Genomic DNA, 19,938 nt, shown 5'->3' on the forward strand with positions numbered 1-19,938 from the left:
TTGTTGACATGGTTGTTGTCAACAATGCAATAAAACTGCGGGAGATTCAAGATAGAGTGCTGGCTGATAATGATATATTTGAACATGTTAATTCTGTCAGCACAACAACTATTGCTCGAGTCCTAAAGAAACACCAAGTTACAATGAAACAGTTATACACTGTACCGTTCGAGAGAACAGTGAATGGGTAAAAGAGCAAAGACACCAATATGTCCAGGTAAGACGTCTGAGGTTACGTACACAGCTATACAAAATATTTACAGTTAAAAAAAACACTAGCATTTCTACAGTATAACTGTGCACTTACTGTTTTTCAGGGAGTAATGGAGGTGGAAGCACTGGAAAGACCACATTAATTTGTATTTATCGATGAAGCTGGATTTAACCTTGCCAAAACACGGCGCAGAGGAAGGAATGTTATTGGTCAAAGGGCCACTGTGGAGGTTCCAGGCCAAAGGGGGGGAAATATCACCATGTGTGCTGCAATGGCCAATGATGGTTTGCTTCTCAACACACCACTCATTGGCCCATACAACACAGAAAGGCTTATAGCTTTCCTAGAACAGCTCTATGCTCAGCTAGTGCCAGCAGAACAGGGGGAGCCAGTAAGAAACCCCCAAGTTTTTGTCATAGTTTGCGATAACGTTGCTTTTCACCACTCTGCAGCTGTCACAGATTGGTTTGCAGCACATCACAGATTTATGGTTTTGTACCTGCCTGCATATTCACCCTTCCTCAACCCAATAGAGGAGTTTTTCTCTGCCTGGAGGTGGAAAGTGTTTGGTCACCACCCACATGACCAAATGTCTCTTTTGGAAGCCATGCGTGCCGGATGTGAGGACACGAGTCCAGAGGACTGCCAGGGATGGATAAGGCACTCCAGAAGGTTCTTCCCCAGGTGCATGGCAAGAGAAAACATTAGATGTGATGTTGAAGAAAACCTGTGGCCTGATGCTAGAGAGAGGCAGGATTAGCCCCTCAATTATTTGTTCGAATTACAGTATGTACTTTTAGTTTCTACCTTTTTTTTCTCATAACTGTAATTCCGTAAATTACTACAGACTATTGAAGCAAACTGCTCATTTTCATTTACCTTAAATAATTGTTATGTTCTAAAAATGTTAATAAATCATGTGAAAGAATGTCACTCTTTTCTTTGAAGAAAATATTACTTTGTATGAAGTCACTGAAATTGTTCAAACTGTAAAGATGAAAAGTTTGTATTTTCTGTATTGGTGTTTGATGCTAGTGTTTTTACTCTCAGTGTGTTCTGAGTGACAGTGTGTGTTATCTCAGTGAGGGTTGTGCATAGTGTTTGGCTGCACTGAGCGTGTTTTGAGCCATGTGTTAAGAGTTGTGTTGCTTGGAATGAGTTTTGCAGGTGATGTGAACTGTTTAGCTCAGGTGACTGTTGGTAGTGCAGACTGTAGTTAGAGTTTTGCACATGTGACTCCAGTTGTGCCCACTGTCGTTTAGCAATCGAAAAAAAATCTTTTGATCTGGTTTTGGGAACATTAGATCATGTGACTGGGGGGATTTCTGCTGCAGCTCCATAGAGAGCATTAGAGGAGATGAATGTAGGCAAAGACACAGTCTGATCTCAATGGTTCCCACTCTGCACTGATGTACTTATGATAGCGGGATGTGGGGACTAAGAGACTGAGAGAATGAGAGAGAACTGAGCCATGATCAGTTGTATATGTTGTTCTAAGCCTCTGTACATCCCAGGAAGCTCCTGTGAGTCTGCAAATGGCATTTTGATACAATGATGTTAGCCCATTGGGGCAAAAAGGAATTTGAGCTTCTCCTGGATGGGTTGTTTCCTAATGGTCTGGTCATTGTATCCCTGCTATCTTCCTGTCAGTGTTGGATCATTTACTGTAGCGCCCCCTGTCCCTGTGCAGGAACGTTCAGAGATCACTCCAGCTATTAGTAATTCTCTTGCCTCAGACACAGCTGTGACACACTGTTTTTATCATGTCCTCTCTGGGCTCTCTCAGACACCAGCCTGCTGTCTCTGGTGCGGGTTCAGTCCTGAATGACTGTACCTTCTGTCGAAGACACCTCTATAAGAGACGGTAAACTACATCTCTGTCAGTCTGTGTATGAGAAAGACACTTATCACCCTGGCTAAAGATATTTTAAGAGAGTACAGTGCAGTAGATCAACCTTTATGAGCACTGGTTGGAGTGGTGTTGTTTTATCTATAGGGCTGATGTCTGCATGTCTGAGGGTCTACATGTATGAGTGAGAGAGCATGTGAGAGATTGAGTGAATGAATAAGCCTGAGAGATGGAGAGAAAAGGAATGAGGGGGAGGAAGGTCGGGAGCAAGCTTACCCTTTGCCAAACAGGGGCTTGATTGCTGCTTTAGCAGAGAGGTGTCTCCTCTCCTCAACTTCCTCACAGTGTTTGGGGCTGGGAGAGAAAAACAAAACAGTGTAGTCATGCACGAGCGCAACGCAGCTTTACCCAGAGTGTTCCTCAGACACAATTGGATGGGCCCTTAATGCATTTACATTAGTCTCATAGTGTTGGCAGATTGATGCTCATAAACATGAAAGTAATTTATCACTTTGATACGATCTTAGACAGAGAAACTGGAGAAGACAGCAAGCTGCTGAATCAGTAAGACTATGTAAGAAACACAATGCACATTCAACATGAAGCATATCACCATCACATGTCAATGATCCATCATTTGAGTCTTCGTGAGATACAATAACATCTTTAGACCATAGCTGTTCACTCACCTCCTCTGTCTTCGTGCCTCCGTACCTTCTGCAGTCAGGCAGACTATATGAACTCTGGAAGTTCCCCCAGAGAAAACCCTCTGTCATTTTCTGCTCCTGTGGTGGTAAGGAGATAACTCACTCATCGCACTCCAGTGCACAAGACACCATCCTTAACTCTTTCACTGCCGCTGCATAGCAAATGACATAAAGTAAAGTGTTCATTCTTACTACTTACCCAGAATGTAAATGAGTATGAGTTGGTCATAACTCACACAGGTTACACTACCATTGTTGTCCTCTCACCGTCCCTCTCTGTATATTCTATTGCTGCCCCTCAGTTTAGCAATTCCCTCTTTGGTCTGAGGCAAACTGAAAAAGAGGTGCTGACATTTTGCAAAGACCATATTGTTAAGCATTAGTACTTTGTAAAGAGTCCTGTTTCAGCAGTAGACACAGAGGGCCCTCATGTTGAGGATTTGTTATTTCAGGATTTTAGGGTGAGATTAGACTGATCCCAGATCTGGTATCATGTCAACATGCCAACACCATGGCACAAACAGACTGTACCCAGGCTAGGGTAAGAGATGATAAAATCAAATCAAAATGAGTTTGTCACATGCGCCGAATACAACAGGTGTAGACCTTACAGTGAAATGCCTATTTACAAGCTCTTAAGCTCTTAACCATCAATGCAGTTGAATAAAAAAATACCTAAAAAATAAGAAATAAAAGTAACCAATAATTTAAGAGCAGCAGTAAAATAACAATAGCGAGGCTATATACAGGGGATACCGGTACAGAGTCAATGTGCAGGGGCACCAGTTAGTCGAGGTAATTGCGGTAATATGTACATGTAGGTAGAGTTATTAAAGTGACTATGCAAAGATAATAACAGAGAGTAGCAGCAGCGTACAGGGGGGGGCAGTGCAAATAGTTTGGGTAGCCATTTGATTAGATGTTCAGGAGTCGTATGGCTTGGGGGTAGAAGCTGTTTAGAAGCCTCTTGGATCTAAACTTGGCGCTCCGGTACCGCTTGCCGTGCGGTAGCAGAGAGAACAGTCTATGACTAGGGTGGCTGGAGTCTTTGACAATTTTTAGGGCCTTCCTCTGACACTGCCTGGTATAGAGGTCCTGGATGGCAGGAAGCTTGGCCCCAGTGATGTACTGTAGTGCCTTGTAGGCCGAGCAGTTGCCATACCAGGCAGTGATGCAATCCATCAGGATGCTCTCGATGATGCAGCTGTAGAACCTTTTGAGGATCTGAGGTCCCATCCATATCTTTTCAGTCTCCTGAGGGGGAATAAGTTTTATCATGCCCTCTTCACGACTGTCTTGGTCTGCTTGGACCATGTTAGTTTGTTGGTGATGTGGACGCCAAGGAACTTGAAACTCTCAACCTGCTCCACTGCAGCCCTGTCAATGAGAATGGGGGTGTGCTCGGTCCTCCTTTTCCTGTAGTCCACAGTCATCTCCTTTGTCTTGATCACTTCGAGGGAGAGGTTGTTGTCCTTGCACCACACGGTCAGGTCTCTGACCTCCTCCCTATAGGCTGTGTCGTTGTTGTCGGTGATCAGGCCTATCACTATTGTGTCATCGGCAAATTTAATGATGGTGTTGGAGTCGTGGCCATGCAGTCATGAGTGAACAGGGAGTACAGGAGGGGACCGAGCACGCACACCTGAATGGCCCCCGTGTTGAGGATCAGCGTGGCAGATGTGTTGTTACCTACCCTTACTTCCTGGGGGAGACCTGTCAGCAAGTCCAGGATCCAGTTGCAGAGGGAGGTGTTTAGTCCCACGGTCGTTAGCTTAGTGATGAGCTTTGTGGGCAACTATGGTGTTGAACGCTGAGCTATAGTCAAAGAATAGCATTCTCATATAGGTGTTCCTTTTGTCCAGGTGGGAACGGGCAGTGTGGAGTGCATTAGAGATTGCATCATCTGTGGATCTGTTGGGGTGGTATGCAAATTGGAGTGGGTCTAGGGTTTCTGACATAATGGTGTTGATTTGATCCTTGACCAGCCTTTCAAAGCACTACATGGCTACAGGTAGGTAGTCATTTAGGCATAGGGACTATGGTGGTCTGCTTGAAACATGTTGGTATTACAGACTCAGAAAATGTCAGTGAAGACACTTGTCAGTTGGTCAGCGCATGCGCAGAGTATACGTTCTGGTAATCCATCGGGCCTTGTGAATGTTGACCTGTTTAAAGGTCTTACTCACATCGGCTGCAGAGGACGTGATCACACACTCGTCCGGAACAGCTGTTGCTCTCATGCATGTTTCAGTGTTACTTGCCTTGAAGCGAGCACAGAAGTAATTTAGCTTGTCTGGTAGGCTCATGTCACTGGGCAGCTCTCGGCTGCGCTTCCCTTTGTAGTCTCTAATAGTTTGTAAGCCCTGCAACATCCGATGAGCGTCGGAGCAGGTGTAGTACGATTTGATCTTAGTCCTGTATTGACACTTTGCCTGTTGGATGATTCGTTGGAGGGCATAGTGTGATTTCTTATAAGCTTCCCGCTTCTTGAAAGAGGCAGCTCTACCCTTTAGCTCAGTGCTGATGTTGCCTGTAATCCATAGCTTCTGGTTGGGGTATGTACATACAGTCACTGTGGGGACGACATCATCGATGCACTTATTGATAAAGCCTGTGACTGATGTGGTGTACTTCTCAATGCCATCGGAAGAATCCCGGAACATATTCCAGTCTGTGCTAGCAAAACAGTCCTGTAGCTTAGCATCTGCTTCATCTAACCACTGATGTTGCCAATATGTCAACCTTCCTGTAACTCTAACTACAACCTCATGAATTATAGATGTTTTTGGATAATATTCCCACTCTGAGGTAATCTTTAACACACATATGCATCTTACCACATGTATGTCATAGATGATCAGAGAGTGTATTAGCTAGCATGAGACAGTGGTGTGACTCTCCACAGGGTCTAGGAGGAGATCCAGCTTTGCCACTGTGCCCTATTCCGCCACAGGCCCCATGGTGCTTGATTTACTCTGGCACTGTGCTGGATTACAACACTAATCCTCCCCTGCTCCAGTTATCAGGGAATTTTTAGAGTTGGCTGGAGAAGATTCACTCACAGAGCCATCGGTCTGCTGCTCCTGAATGACTGACAGACAGCAGGACAGAAGGATATGGGCTTTACTGTATGAATCTGCCCTGGGCTTCTATAGCTGTCCGTCTGGTGTAGAGAACAGCATGTCACAGTTGGCCAAAGGCTTCACTTTCTCCATAACCAGAATGGAAAACTGCATCATGTCTCCATGTGAAGCATAGGAAAGGAGATGGCGTCCCATTGATATGACTGTGGAAGTGATCTGGCTGCGTCCATAAACAGCGTTGGTATGTGATCTTATTGAATACTGATGTTTGGCTTCCCTGACAGCTTCAGACTGTGGTTATATCACACATGCCGTGCTGAGCTGACAAATTGATTACATTCATTTGGATTATTCAATTATGCATTGATATCTAATGACATTTAGTGGTTGAGAATCAGTATCTTCGATGACATTGTGATGGAAAGAATGGCCCTCTTGTGACTTTGTGATAACTGTCTAAGAGGAACACAAGAATCACATCTCTTACAAATCCATGGGCTCTTATCAAGCATCTAGGGCCTGGGGGAGCTATTAGTTTTGACTGATTGGAGACCTGCACTAGTCAGTTTGTAGACGCTATCACACCACTGGATGACTCCTTGTGTCCCTGTGGCAAAGCAATTCTATCTAATTCATTTTCTTCTCAGATTTTTAACAGAACAATTAACAATTTTCCTATGCGAGCAGTCATTCAACTGATTGTAGAGCAGCGTATGGCAAGCGTCAGATACTGTACCGACCTCCAGGTCAAATCAAATCAAATCAAATGTTATTTGTCACATACACATGGTTAGCAGATGTTAATGAGAGGGTAGCGAAATGCTTGTGCTTCTAGTTCCGACAATGCAGTAATAACCAACAAGTAATCTAACTAACAATTCCAAAACTAATTTCTTATACACAGTGTAAGGGGATAAAGAATATGTACATAAAGATATATGAATGAGTGATGGTACAGAGCAGCATAGGCAAGATACAGTAGATGGTATCGAGTACAGTATATACATATGAGATGAGTATGTAAACAAAGTGGCATAGTTAAAGTGGCTAGTGATACATGTATTACATAAGAATGCAGTAGATGATATAGAGTACAGTATATACGTATACATATGAGATGAATAATGTAGGGTATGTAAACATTATATTAGGTAGCATTGTTTAAAGTGGCTAGTGATATATTTTACATCATTTCCCATCAATTCTTATTATTAAAGTGGCTGGAGTTGAGTCAGTGTGTTGGCAGCAGCCACTCAATGTTAGTGGTTGCTGTTTAACAGTCTGATGGCCTTGAGATAGAAGCTGTTTTTCAGTCTCTCGGTCCCAGCTTTGATGCACCTGTATTGACCTCGCCTTCTGGATGATAGCGGGGTGAACAGGCAGTGGCTCGGGTGGGTGTTGTCCTTGATGATCTTTATGTCCTTCCTGTAACATCGGGTGGTGTAGGTGTCCTGGAGGGCAGGTAGTTTGCCCCCGGTGATGCGTTGTGCAGACCTCACTACCCTCTGGAGAGCCTTACGGTTGTGGGCGGAGCAGTTGCCGTACCAGGCGGTGATACAGCCCGCCAGGATGCTCTCGATTGTGCATCTGTAGAAGTTTGTGAGTGCTTTTGGTGACAAGCTGAATTTCTTCAGCCTCCTGAGGTTGAAGAGGCGCTGCTGCGCCTTCTTCATGATGCTGTCTGTGTGAGTGGACCAATTCAGTTTGTCTGTGATGTGTATGCCGAGGAACTTAAAACTTACTACCCTCTCCACTACTGTTCCATCGATGTGGATAGGGGGTGTTCCCTCTGCTGTTTCCTGAAGTCCACAATCATCTCCTTAGTTTTGTTGACGTTGAGTGTGAGGTTATTTTCCTGACACCACACTCCGAGGGCCCTCACCTCCTCCCTGTAGGCCGTCTCGTCGTTGTTGGTAATCAAGCCTACCACTGTTGTGTCGTCCGCAAACTTGATGATTGAGTTGGAGGCGTGCGTGGCCGCGCAGTCGTGGGTGAACAGGGAGTACAGGAGAGGGCTCAGAACACACCCTTGTGGGGCCCCAGTGTTGAGGATCAGCGGGGTGGAGATGTTGTTGCCTACCCTCACCACCTGGGGGCGGCCCGTCAGGAAGTCCAGTACCCAGTTGCACAGGGCGGGGTTGAGACCCAGGGTCTCGAGCTTGATGACGAGCTTGGAGGGTACTATGGTGTTAAGGAATGGAATTTTTAAGTATGAGAATCACCAAGAATCACCAAGAAAGAAGAGCGTAGTACCGTAGCGTCATTTACCTAAGGCTGTGGATAGAGCGGAGCCTAAGGCCTGATACTGTTGAAATAAATCCAAAGTGTGAGCTAATATGAACATGTGCTTATTGTCATGTATATTCTATATTCTACAGTACAGTATGAGACATGTGTTATTCCTTTCTGATGGACAGTACAGTTATCTGATTAATAACAGCCCTAAGACATTAGTACTGTGCCATCTTACTGTGTGATGGGTCACTTCTTGGCTTTGCCTTTATTGACAACTGTCTGGGCTTGATGGTTTTACATAAGCTGAACTTCTACTTGGCCACATGTCTTAGTTCCTACTTTTTTTCTGGATTATTTTCCTGGAAACTGTCGATATAGATTGCAACTTTTGGGGTTGGGTTATTTTTTAGGTAGTTTGTTGTCTCACTTGGCCAGAAGTCATCGTATTGTGTTTGTTCTGTCTGCATAGTTCCAGGAAAAGCCTTGAACTTTAGGCTAGCAGGGCCTTCTTGGTGACCCATGGTGGAATTTGTTAAAATCCCTTCACAATAAAAATGTAATTGATTAGTATTTGACAACTCTCACATTTTTATTGATCACTCTTGACCTGTATACGTAATGCCTCATCTAAGGTCTGCTGCACCGTCTATCCTGTGATATTTGTAGCCAGATCACCCTGTTCAAAACCAAAGAGATTCTCACTCTTCAACTCTAATTATTACTGTCAGAGGCTTTGAAGATGGAAAGGTCCATTGCATGCTTTAGCCCCTCTGCATATTTCCACTGCTTTTCGGTTCTCATACTTAAAAATTCCATTCCTTACGTGAAGGAAAGTAATGAACTGGAGATACCCCCAGGTTTATAGGTTTGTCATGTCTCCAACTGTCCAGTTGTCCCCTGGAGGAAGGAGTATTGATGATGAGGTAGACATTTACCTGAGTATACTCATCATTTAGCTCATATGTCACCTTACGGCAGGTAACCTAGTGGTTAGAGTGTTGGGCCAGTAACCGAAAGGTTTGTGGATTGAATCCCCGTGCTGACAAGGTAAAAAATATCTTGTTCTGCCCCTGAACAAGGCAGTTAACCCCCTGTTCCTAGGCTGTCACTGTAAATAAGAATATGTTCTTAACTGACTTGCTTAGTTAAATAATGGTTATATAACTAAAAATAAATAGAAGGCTACATTTTCCTCAATGTTGCCTGTCTAGATTTCATCACTGATGTGGTCCAACTGGAACAGGCCCAGGATGATTCTCTACTCTTTAGTGATTTCAAAAAACATTTCTGGAGATTAAACAGGTGACATATGTATTCTCCGTTAATACCACCAAATTGTGCTTTTTTAAAAATAGTTTAGGTGGCCAAAGCAATCACTTTGTCAAGCTGGTGCCATTTTAAGTCACTAGATGGCATTAGAGCCAAAACAATGTAATTACACGTCTCTGGCAAGCTGTCTTGTAGCGCATGCCTTCTTATACAATCAGATAATAATCATCTGCATTGCAATTCCATTGGCTCCTATCCTTGACTTTAACAATGACCCAAGACAATCCATAACCTCTCTCTGGTCCAGTGGAGTTACTAATGACCATGTTTTGACTAAGACAGGAAGGAAGTGCAATGGCCTCTTCTTGAACCATACATTCATCCAAATTGTATCTGGCATACCAATCAAATAGAGTTCTGGTATACACTTCACTTGCCTGTGCAGCAACATGTTCAATAGATTTGGTCAGTAAGCAAACCAAAATAGGTAGGGTATACCACAGATAGTTGTTGGAAACCCTTAAATGTTATTCAAAGTTGAGTTTTGAATTTGCCTGTGGAAGAGTAAAGTTTAATGCGAACAAATAGAATTTTGTTAACTGGCATTAATAATTGCTTGGGCACATTTAATAAACAGACATATCTTTTACAGGCTTTGATATTTCAAACATCCATGGAGTGAATGTAACCTTCCGGTGGTTGATTAATAGCAATGACAAACTTTTGTGGTTAGGAGTGTTCTAGCATGAAAGTTGTGTCAAAGCCACATTAAAAATTCATACCAGATGCAGGCAGAGGAACCTGGAGCCTAGTTTAAATGATCAAGCCCTTAGCTTTATGCTCCCTACCTATTGATCATAATAGACTGTGAACCAAGGAGCTTGGATTTGCTGTAGCCTAGGCTACTCCATGCAAACAACTCATGACAATGAACATGACAATGCGTCATCCTCTTGGCAAGGTAGTGATGTTGGTATCTTACATGAATGAATGGAATTTTCAGTTTCTGAGAAGTACATGTACAGCAATTAGATACTCTAAGGTTCACATTCCCTGAGGATGGAGGGAGAAGTCAGCAGCCTCTCTGTCCTGTCCAGTCAGATGTGGTCTGTCTGTCTGTCTGTCTGTCTGTCTGTCTGTCTGTCTGTCTGTCTGTCTGTCTGTCTGTCCTCACAGCTCATGAACACGCTTCGCTAGGGCTGTTTTTACGATGCTCTCTGCGTGCCTCTCAGGAATGTTACACAAGCCCCCCCGTCCCCCCCGTCCCCCTCATAGCGCTGCATCCTGATGTCCAGACCATCTACCATTGTGTGCAGATGGATCTGGGTCTCTCAGCCTCCCATAATGGCTCAAGGGCCACGCTGCGGTGTGGAGCGAGCCAGCAAATATGCACTGTACTATGCAGGAATGCGCCTGGCACTCCCGTCTGCCCTCTAGGGGGTCACAGGGAGAGTGGAAGGGGGGTGGATTTAATGAGACCCTGAAATCACTTAACCCAGACCAGGTGTTGCGTGTTTCACTGGAACTGGCCAGACAATAGAATGCCACTTTCAATTTACAACAGTAATTTCCTGTGGAAAATAAAAAGTCTGGACAGAGTCAACTTTTATATGCAAAATGTTTATTGTATGACAATGTTAATTGCTTCGACACAAATAAAATAGACCACATTTACAAATATATTATACCATAGCTATAAAAACCATTTATCCTATTACCACAGTTTGAAACATATAACATCCATGATGCAAACAATAGTGGAAACAACAAATAGTTACAATGCCCTTATATATTCTTCCTGTCCAAAAATAGTTCCATAAGATCTCCATAAGTAGTTGAATCTAATCTAATCTATATAATATTTAAATAATGATATCTGAAATATCTTATATACAAATTGCCAAATAAAATATACATACATAGATTGCACGTGTTTATAGAAAACATATTCAAGTATAGTTCAATCCATTGTGGACTGGCACAGATATTTCATACAATCTCTAAGGCATTTCCCTCGTACAGTGTCCAAAAACTTCAGCTTCATAGCTCTGTATTATAAATCCGTCTCCTTATGTCTTATCTCCCTGTTTGGCATGGACCAGATGTCTTTGGATGTATTTTAGGTCCACGTAGATGTCTGACTGAGACGGCTGGGACTGAAAAGTGCAGATGAGTATAGAGGGTTTGGTGAAATTGGCTCCTGTAATCCACAGGGTAAAACTCAAAGTTCAGGATCTGCATAGCAGAGTCCCAGTATTTAAGCAGTGGACTTTTCTCTGAGTCTGTACCGCTGTATTAAACCTTGCTCCTCTCCCACAGCTGGGCAGAGAGCACCATCCTCAGCATCTCTCCCTCGCTCTCTTCACGGTGCCATCCAGTGCCTGTAGACCAGCTGTTGTTTTGGCGCTCTGCATCGCCAATGCCTCTGCTGAGTCCAGCTTCCAGAGCCGCTGCAGCTATCGCTCAGTACTCGGGTCTGGAAAAAATGCACTGGAGAACTTTTGGCAAAAGTCTGAGGCATTTGGAGAATTTTAGAACAGGGCAGAGACACTAAGCCTCGGCTGCTGCTCTCCTCCCCTGTTCCTCCCCCGTACAAGTCCAGCTCATGTCCGTCTGAGCAGCTCCTCCAGCTTGTGAACATGTGAGTTTGCATTGCCCCACACAGGCCTCAGCCTGCCCCCCTCCAGCCTCAGTGTGGCCCTGCGCTCAGGGAGGGAACGACGCCTCCGGCCGTAGCCTTGTGGGCTGATCTTGTCGATGGGTGCACTACCAATCTTTAGTTTGTTGTTGAGCTGGTGGATGCGGTGGGCCAGGTCGTGCACAGTGCAGGTGCCCAGAGAGCAGCCCGGTCTCCAGGCCTGGTTCACTGAAATTTTGGACCTCTTGGTTCGGATGCTGATGTCAGTGCTGGAAGAGAGAGGAGAGAGAGAACCATTAATTCATGCGTAGCATTCCTGAGCTGACACAACTTGGCTCAGAGATCCCCTCCGCAGCTTGCTTACTTTAATGACCCTTGTTTGACAATGGTGATTAATCTCTTAATTCCATTTGAAATCTTGATTTCACAAGGACAACGAAATAGCACCATGCACATTGAGTTATGTAAATGTATGGTATGGGCTTTTACCTGGAATGAGGAATCAGGATGTTCCTGACGTCTTCTGGGCTGACAAACTGTACAGACTCTGCTGTCTTCTCTGCAGAAAAACTGCTTAGATCTTGTCTCGATCTGCTCTGCATCCATATGCTCAACCTGGGAAAGAAGAAATCCAACTCATTAAAAACTGTTCAAACAAGTCCACAAAGTACACAACAGTAAGTGTTGATATCATGGTCACCATATATTGTAGCAGACTAATCTTGACAAATAGCTCATCAATTAGCTCACCTCTTTTTGAGCTCTGGGCTAATTTCAAGTTTGAATCCAGCCACACTCTGTGCAATGGTGGCCAGCAAACAGCCGTAGAGGAAAGACTGCAGGATCAGTTTCATTTTGACTGGCACCTGTGGGGAAAGTGGAAAAAAACTTGTTAGTTATTTACTTATTAACGATAACTTACTTAGTTACCTCCTATCATTCCAAGTGAGCCTCCCCCCCACCCCACCAACCACTTGCTGTTGCTTACACAAGAGTCCAAAAGCCAAGTTATTTGCACTTATCATTCATTTATTTAAAATGTCACACTAAGGTCAAATTTTGTTCCCTTAAGTAAACTTACAACCAAGTTGCAGGCCCTGACCAGTGAAAAGCAGGACACAGTCTATAGAAGACTGAGTTTCCTCAACTAGAGTAAGCTTTAAGCTCCCCTGAGCAAAGTCAATCCCATTCAGTCAATTAAATCCATAGCCCAAAAAGAACCGGTAAACTTAAGGTTAGATAGAATATTTGGTATTTATGCCCGATGTCCACAACCCCCCACAGTCATGCACAAGAAGACCAGCACTCCTTATATAATAAGATTGATAACCTGTCCTTGTCTAACGCACTTGAGCTCCTGATAAAGCCATCTGTAGCAAACAGAGCAACAGTCAATATTTGCTTCAATTGAAAGTACATACCTGAAATCCTTCAATAATTCACTTGGGTGATAAAGAAGTTATAGTAGAGTCAATGTGGAGAGAGTATTCCAAAGGCTTCTTGAAGTTGCTGTTGGTGCTGAAAGGCAGCTGTGACACTGTGCTAATAGTCTGTACACACCAGACGATGAGCCTTTATAGTGGAGGTGGGAGGGGCTCACTGACTGACACACACAGACTCTCATCCCAGTCCCCCCACTCCACCTCACACAGCCCAGCACTGCTGGAAGCCTGCTTTATCAGTGGGATAACCACATAGCAAACCTAGGAGAATAATAAAGTTTAAAAAACCCAGAAGTAATTCAATAAATATTTGGGTCATATGAGAGTGATTTACTGTAATACTTGTTCAGGAATGTTGTTGTTGTTGTCTCTGCTTTTCATTGACAGAATCTTTATTTGTGATGTGAAATTCACATTTTTACCTACCTTCTTTTTATCAAATGTATTCATAAAGATTACATATATATGTATTTATTTTTATTTTTATATACAGATATATATTTTTTAAGACCATTTGTTTGTTATGTCTTCACAAACAAGAAATAATGATTCACACTCAGAACAGAGAAGGTTGTAAGTACTCATTCCTTTGGTATTTGGGGAGGAGGCAGAGAACATTCTAAACAAAATAATTTTGTCCTCTGACAAAATTAAACATTTTGGACATAACTGAACTTTGAGGTCAAGGGGTTATTAACTTTTGTCCACCTGCATTCCGGCACATTTTTGTCATATACAATTTCATCAATGTTGACACAATGCCCTCTCAAGGCAATATCTGATTACAAGTTTAGTCAGCTTGAGGTAAAGTTGGTTAGTAGGTTTGACATGAGATAACACAAGAACACGAAGCAGTTATTCATTAATAGTAAGTGTGTCAAATTATAACCACTACATTCTCCATGTCTGCGTTTGTTTAAACATTAGGGCAAATATTTAACTGCAAAATGTGTGATTTATTTTCATATTTTTTGGACAAATGTTTAGAGGAATTTAGTAATTATATCAAATAAATCAAGAGGGTTCTTTTTCCTAAGATTATATCTGTTGGCTTTACATAATCTCCAATGAACATGGTATTTTAAAAACAATTAAAATGACTTCTTCATGCTCAACACATCTCAACTGAGATACAGAAATTAAATGGGATAATAGGTTGAGTCACAAGAGCCAGCAAGTCTGTCTGCCTCCGTGACTCAGATCCCTGTGTTACTGATATCTGCTCCTCACAATCACTGATTATATGACTTCATCTCAAACCAAAGTACAATGATTGCACTGAACCCCTTAAGCTCTTTGACCATAATAAAAGCACATTACTTTTCATATGTGCTTAGCCAAATTAAACTATTCCAGAATGAATGGTGAGACATATTTCAAAGTATGGGCAGTGAAACAAAGCAAGATATGCAGCGGGGTCAAAACAATGTCAGCGAGGGTCTTAAGGCAGATGTTGATTACAGGCCCCTGGGGACAGATATATGCACAAGACGCCACCAGGATTAGCACAGGGTGCAACAATTTTAGTTTTTCATTCCAATCGACCACACAGCTGACCCAAAGCTGGTGTCTGGTGAGGGTATGTCTGGGACTGGGAACAGGGAACAGTGCATTGAAATTTGCTTGTGTGGTCCCCAAGACTTGGTCTTAAATCTCAAGAAACACACATATAAGCCTTGATGTGGTCAGATAATCACAATTTGTGGCTTTCAATGTGTAATGTCTTTAATAGCAAAAACATACGTATTTTGGGAACACCATGTGAAATGCTTTCTCAGTGCTCAGAATGTATCTCAAACAACTGATAAAGAACCTTGTATGTGCTGAATAGAACATAGCTGTATCTATATCAGGCGCAGTAATTCAGTCAGAAAGTCACCTAAATCTCTCCTATGCAGAATTCTATTCATAATTCTTACGGCTTCCTTGCTTACCTGGTGTCCCTTGTGTTACTGTAAATACATAAATGTGAAACGCGTGTTGTAAACCAGCAAACATTTTGTAACCATTTTGCAATGATAATTGCCTCCACCATACAAGTAATCCCCAAGTACTCAAGTCATTTAAATCTCCTAATATGGAGAGAAGAAGATTGCGCAACCATGACAGTATCATTGTACAGTGGCTCCTTATATGGAGCAATCATTTGTTAGCTTCTTGTAAGACAGGTGTCAAAGACATGACTGATATTTGTTCAGTCACGGCTGTGGAATGCTAATGTAACTGGTACGGTGGGAAGGAACGTATGCTAGGAAGCTATGTCTTCTAAGGTATATACAGGAATAGATGAACACATACCAAGATATTGATATGTTATGGAAATGGTCCACAAAGTTGTCATGGTGATTTGATAAACCTGGAAGCTTCGTGGGGTTTTCACCTGTATAGTCATTCATTCTGCTCCCTTGAACCCCATTGATGTGGAACAATTTCAACAACAATAAAAATTAAACAACTCAAATACCAAATTCTGTAGAGTAGATGACAAAAGTCACGATTTATTATTTCAACTGCAGACTGAGTGGCAGACATATTGGTTTATGGTAAGATACTTTCTATTCAGAAATATTATGCTATTGTGCAAAATATAACGAGGCTACATGTCTGGTGTTGAAGTGAAGACCCTATCATGACAGATATGATAACACCTTACAGGAGAGAAGCAGCTGATAGCATAAGCATAATAGTTGGCGGAGAGGAATCATCAAAATTAACTTAACAATAGGCTTGTTAATGAAGAGATTCTCCCTCAAATTTCCCTAGTATGCTAGGGACCATGACGTTGTGGAATATGTTCAGTCCAAGTCGTTGAGATGTTGGCAAAAACAGCGCAAGAGAAGAATTCCCGCGCACCGGTGTTTTCCACCCCGCAGCGTCTCCCTCCCCTATTTATTGGCAGGAAAGGTCACTCACTGTCCACAGCATTCCAGAAGTGAGTGGAGTTGTGGGCTCTTTTTTCATATTTTGCCTGACCTTGCCCCCAAGTCGTGTGTGAGTGACCCAAACACCCCCCGGTGTGTGTGTTTGTGTGCGCGCCATAGACATTAAAAGGTGTGCGTGTGCGTGTGCCTGGGAGAGAGGGGGGGGGGGGGGGGGGGAGGAAGGGAGGAAGGGAGGAAGGGAGGAAGGGAGGGGATGTTTAAGTTTGACGGAGCATTGTGATTATGGAAAATAATAACCATGCTATTGACACTGATTTTTCCACCAGCACTCTCTGCTTAGTGCTTCGAGCATACTAAATATCCTATACAATTAATTCAATATATTTTTAAGAAACACTGGATGCCACAATATGCAATTCTTTTAATTTAGTTTATTATATTATAACACACATTCTTGCAAAGAAAATGAGACATCTAGCCTAGTTAATCCTCTATTTTGTCTCTCTACTCTCGAATGGGTTTAAAAATATTTGGGTAACTTATTTTTATTTATTTTATTTTGTAGAGTCCCCCCCCCCCCCTTTTTTCTCAATAATGGTAGGTCACTTTTTGAATGTGCATGCTGAAGGGATTCTAGTGGTCATCGGATGGTTTTCCGTGCGGGCCAACGTGCGGTGTGGCAGGGTGTGACCCCGTTTGCAGCCACACAGTTTCTATTTGGAAACCAAGCGCCCACGCCCATGCATGTCGCTACTCCTAGACGCAGGCGCAATATCACTCCTTCTGTCAAACATGGCTGTGCTTTTGAAGAAAGAAAAATGCTGAATTGTGTTGGTAGATTTCGGAAAAAGCAGCAAACATGGCGAGATTGGCTGATTATTTGATTGTCGTGGGATTAGATCAGGACAAAACCGGTGAGTTTTTGAATGTAACGCTTGGAACACGAATGCTAAATTGAGTTTCAAATGCTTGGGATTATCCAGGCCGTCAGTGTTTATAATGCTAGCTGGTTAGCATAGACTAACTAGGTAGCTAGCCATTGATATCTGAGATTTGAAGCAGTCTGCAGCGCTTCGTTGTTGAACTATCGGTAGATGTAGAATTTCAGATGCACATACTACGGTTTTTAAATATATGCAACGGGGGGGGGGGGGGGGGGGGGCTGTGTGTTAAAGACATTTAAACCACAAACTGGAGTTTCATTGAGTCGAACTGTAACATCCTGTTGATGTGACAAATCCAGCCTTTGGAATTGTAGTTCGTGACGTGCGTGGTTTGCACCGGGAGCAGTTTTGGTGTCATGATTTTGGAGAATGCATTCTGCTGTAAAGTTTGCATTAGTCAGGAGCTGCTGTGATTTATTTAGTCTCATGTAATTTGCAACCTGAAGGATGTCTCCTTTTGTTTGACACCGGCAGAATGCGAATAGAAATCCTAACTTCCTGTCTTATCCCAAAATTGTTTTATCCAACGTTCCTACAAGATGGGTTGGGGATAGGGGAGGTCTATTGCTGTATTTTTTGGGGAGGGCTCAAAAGTGGGGCCCTGAACTGAGGTTCCCAAACCAGACCCACGCTCTGGTCTGCTATAATTCCATCCCAATATGTTCTACAGTTCTCCTACATGGCTAGTTTTGAAATATTCCATCCACTATTATACAGCTATAACCATTTTTATACTGTACTTTTGTAATAAAATTACTTTGCCTACAGTTGGAACATTCATTATGATTGGGCTTGGTTGAAAGAGGAACCTACTGAAGAAGAGCAAACAAGAAAGAGGATGTTTATACTGATCCCAAAGTATGGCCTGCATTTGAAGAATGATGAAGGAATGTAGACCACCCGTAAGGGAGTAAAGACACATCCCAAGTGCAGTGACATCTTTCCAGGCTCATGTGTGAGAGGGAGACAACCACCCAGTCCAGCTGAATCCGCTCACTAGAGGCAGCCACATGAATAGGTAAATAGTGGCCCCAATGTCACTCAACTGACAAGCAACTTTTGTGCCGTAGGAACAAAATGTTCCTTGCATCGCCGGAGCCTAGATGGATTCAGACCGCCATCCTCACAAAAACCCCTGTTCTGACTGGGATGGATAGTGATGAATGGACTGCGAGAGTGATGGACCTCCCTGATAAGAGGATGTGTCTGTTGCAGCCACGGGTGATTGAATACGCCTCTAGTAGGGACAGGGAATAAAAGTATCTCTTCTCATGTGTTACTGAGGTGTGGGATTATGTACATCCAGGGCTGTTTGGAACTGGGGGGGAATCAGCAGTTCCCTCTGTGTGAACTGGAGTTGCATTCTCTACTAGAAAACCGGAAATTATTTTTAGAGTTGATACACTTTCACAAAAAGAAAACAAACAAGAACATGTCTCCCTGAGGATGCATTTCACTTAATTGCTTTGCCCTTCTTTTGTGAAGCGTGATCGTAGACTGTGGGCTGAGTAGACAGACAGCAGCTGCTTTTTCTCCACCTTTGCTCATCCAACCAGGGATCCACACAGAAGTCATGATCACTTCCCTACTTCATTGTGGTTCCTGTTCCAAAATCAGTGACTCCTAAAAAATCATGTTGATACTAGTTGTCATCTGTTGAGCGAGCAGCCCAGCCAGTCCATGGCATAAGCTAGTTTAGGCTATTTCTACTCCAGTGATATTTTACTAATGGGAGTCTCCCTCCTTGTAGGAAGATTGGGAAAAGACTCATTGGCCAGAAAAGACACAAAGCCAACAGGACAATCCACATATTGTCCAGGCTTCATTTCATGGATTTTCAACCTAGAAAAGCACACACTCTTCAGATCCGTAGCTTAAATTCCTTGGAGACCTTAAAAAGCACTTACCCAGCTAACATTAACCCACTACATTCAGGTTGTCGTTAGAGGTCGACCGATTATGATTATTCAACGCCAATACCGATTATTGGAGGACCAAAAAAGCTGATACCGACTAATCGGCCGATTTTATAAATATATATATTTATATATATTTTTAAAATATGTTTTTATTTGTAATAATGACAATTACATTTACATTTAAGTCATTTGGCAGACGCTCTTATCCAGAGCGACTTACAAATTGGTGAATTCACCTTATGACATCCAGTGGAACAGCCACTTTACAATAGTGCATCTAAATCATTTAAGGGGGGGGGTGAGAAGGATTACTTATCCTATCCTAGGTATTCCTTAAAGAGGTGGGGTTTCAGGTGTCTCCGGAAGGTGGTGATTGACTCCGCTGTCCTGGCGTCGTGAGGGAGTTTGTTCCACCATTGGGGGGCCAATTACAACAATACTGAATTAACACTTATTTTAACTTAATATAAAACATCAATAAAATCAATTTAGCCTCAAATAAATAATGAAACATGTTAAATTTGGTTTAAATAATGCAAAAACAAAGTGTTGGAGAAGAAAGTAATGTGCCATGTAAAAAAGCTAACGTTTAAGTTCCTTGCTCAGAACATGAGAACATATGAAAGTTGGTGGTTCCTTGTAACATGAGACTTCAATATTCCAAGGTAAGAGGTTTTAGGTTGTAGTTAATATAGTATTTATAGGACTATTTCTCTCTATACCATTTGTATTTCATATACCTTTTACTATTGGATG

The 19,938-nt window shown here is 42.7% G+C and overlaps 2 protein-coding genes across 5 annotated transcripts in view; one reads left to right on the forward strand and one right to left on the reverse strand.

Moving 5' to 3' along the window:
• Positions 1–10,958: 10,958 nt before the first annotated feature.
• Positions 10,959–13,552, reverse strand: LOC135503989 (pro-adrenomedullin-like). The gene is made up of 4 exons (XM_064922215.1): positions 13,417–13,552; positions 12,746–12,861; positions 12,485–12,610; positions 10,959–12,264 (listed from the first exon to the last, which is right to left on the reverse strand). The coding sequence occupies exons 2-4, from the start codon at positions 12,847–12,849 to the stop codon at positions 11,961–11,963; spliced, it is 534 nt and encodes a 177-aa protein (XP_064778287.1). The 5' UTR covers positions 12,850–12,861; positions 13,417–13,552; the 3' UTR covers positions 10,959–11,960.
• Positions 13,553–17,091: 3,539 nt separating this feature from the next.
• LOC135503713 (myotubularin-related protein 13-like) overlaps positions 17,092–19,938 on the forward strand; it is a 155,722-nt gene continuing 152,875 nt past the window's right edge. For all 4 annotated transcript variants that reach the window (XM_064921860.1, XM_064921866.1, XM_064921871.1 and 1 more), the window contains exon 1: positions 17,092–17,233. In XM_064921860.1, coding sequence (XP_064777932.1) covers positions 17,179–17,233 — 55 coding nt within the window. In that variant the 5' untranslated portion in view covers positions 17,092–17,178. The remainder of the gene's footprint in view (positions 17,234–19,938) is intronic.

Source organism: Oncorhynchus masou, chromosome 2 (assembly GCF_036934945.1).
Source record: "Oncorhynchus masou masou isolate Uvic2021 chromosome 2, UVic_Omas_1.1, whole genome shotgun sequence".
Classification (NCBI taxonomy): Eukaryota; Metazoa; Chordata; class Actinopteri; order Salmoniformes; family Salmonidae; genus Oncorhynchus; species Oncorhynchus masou.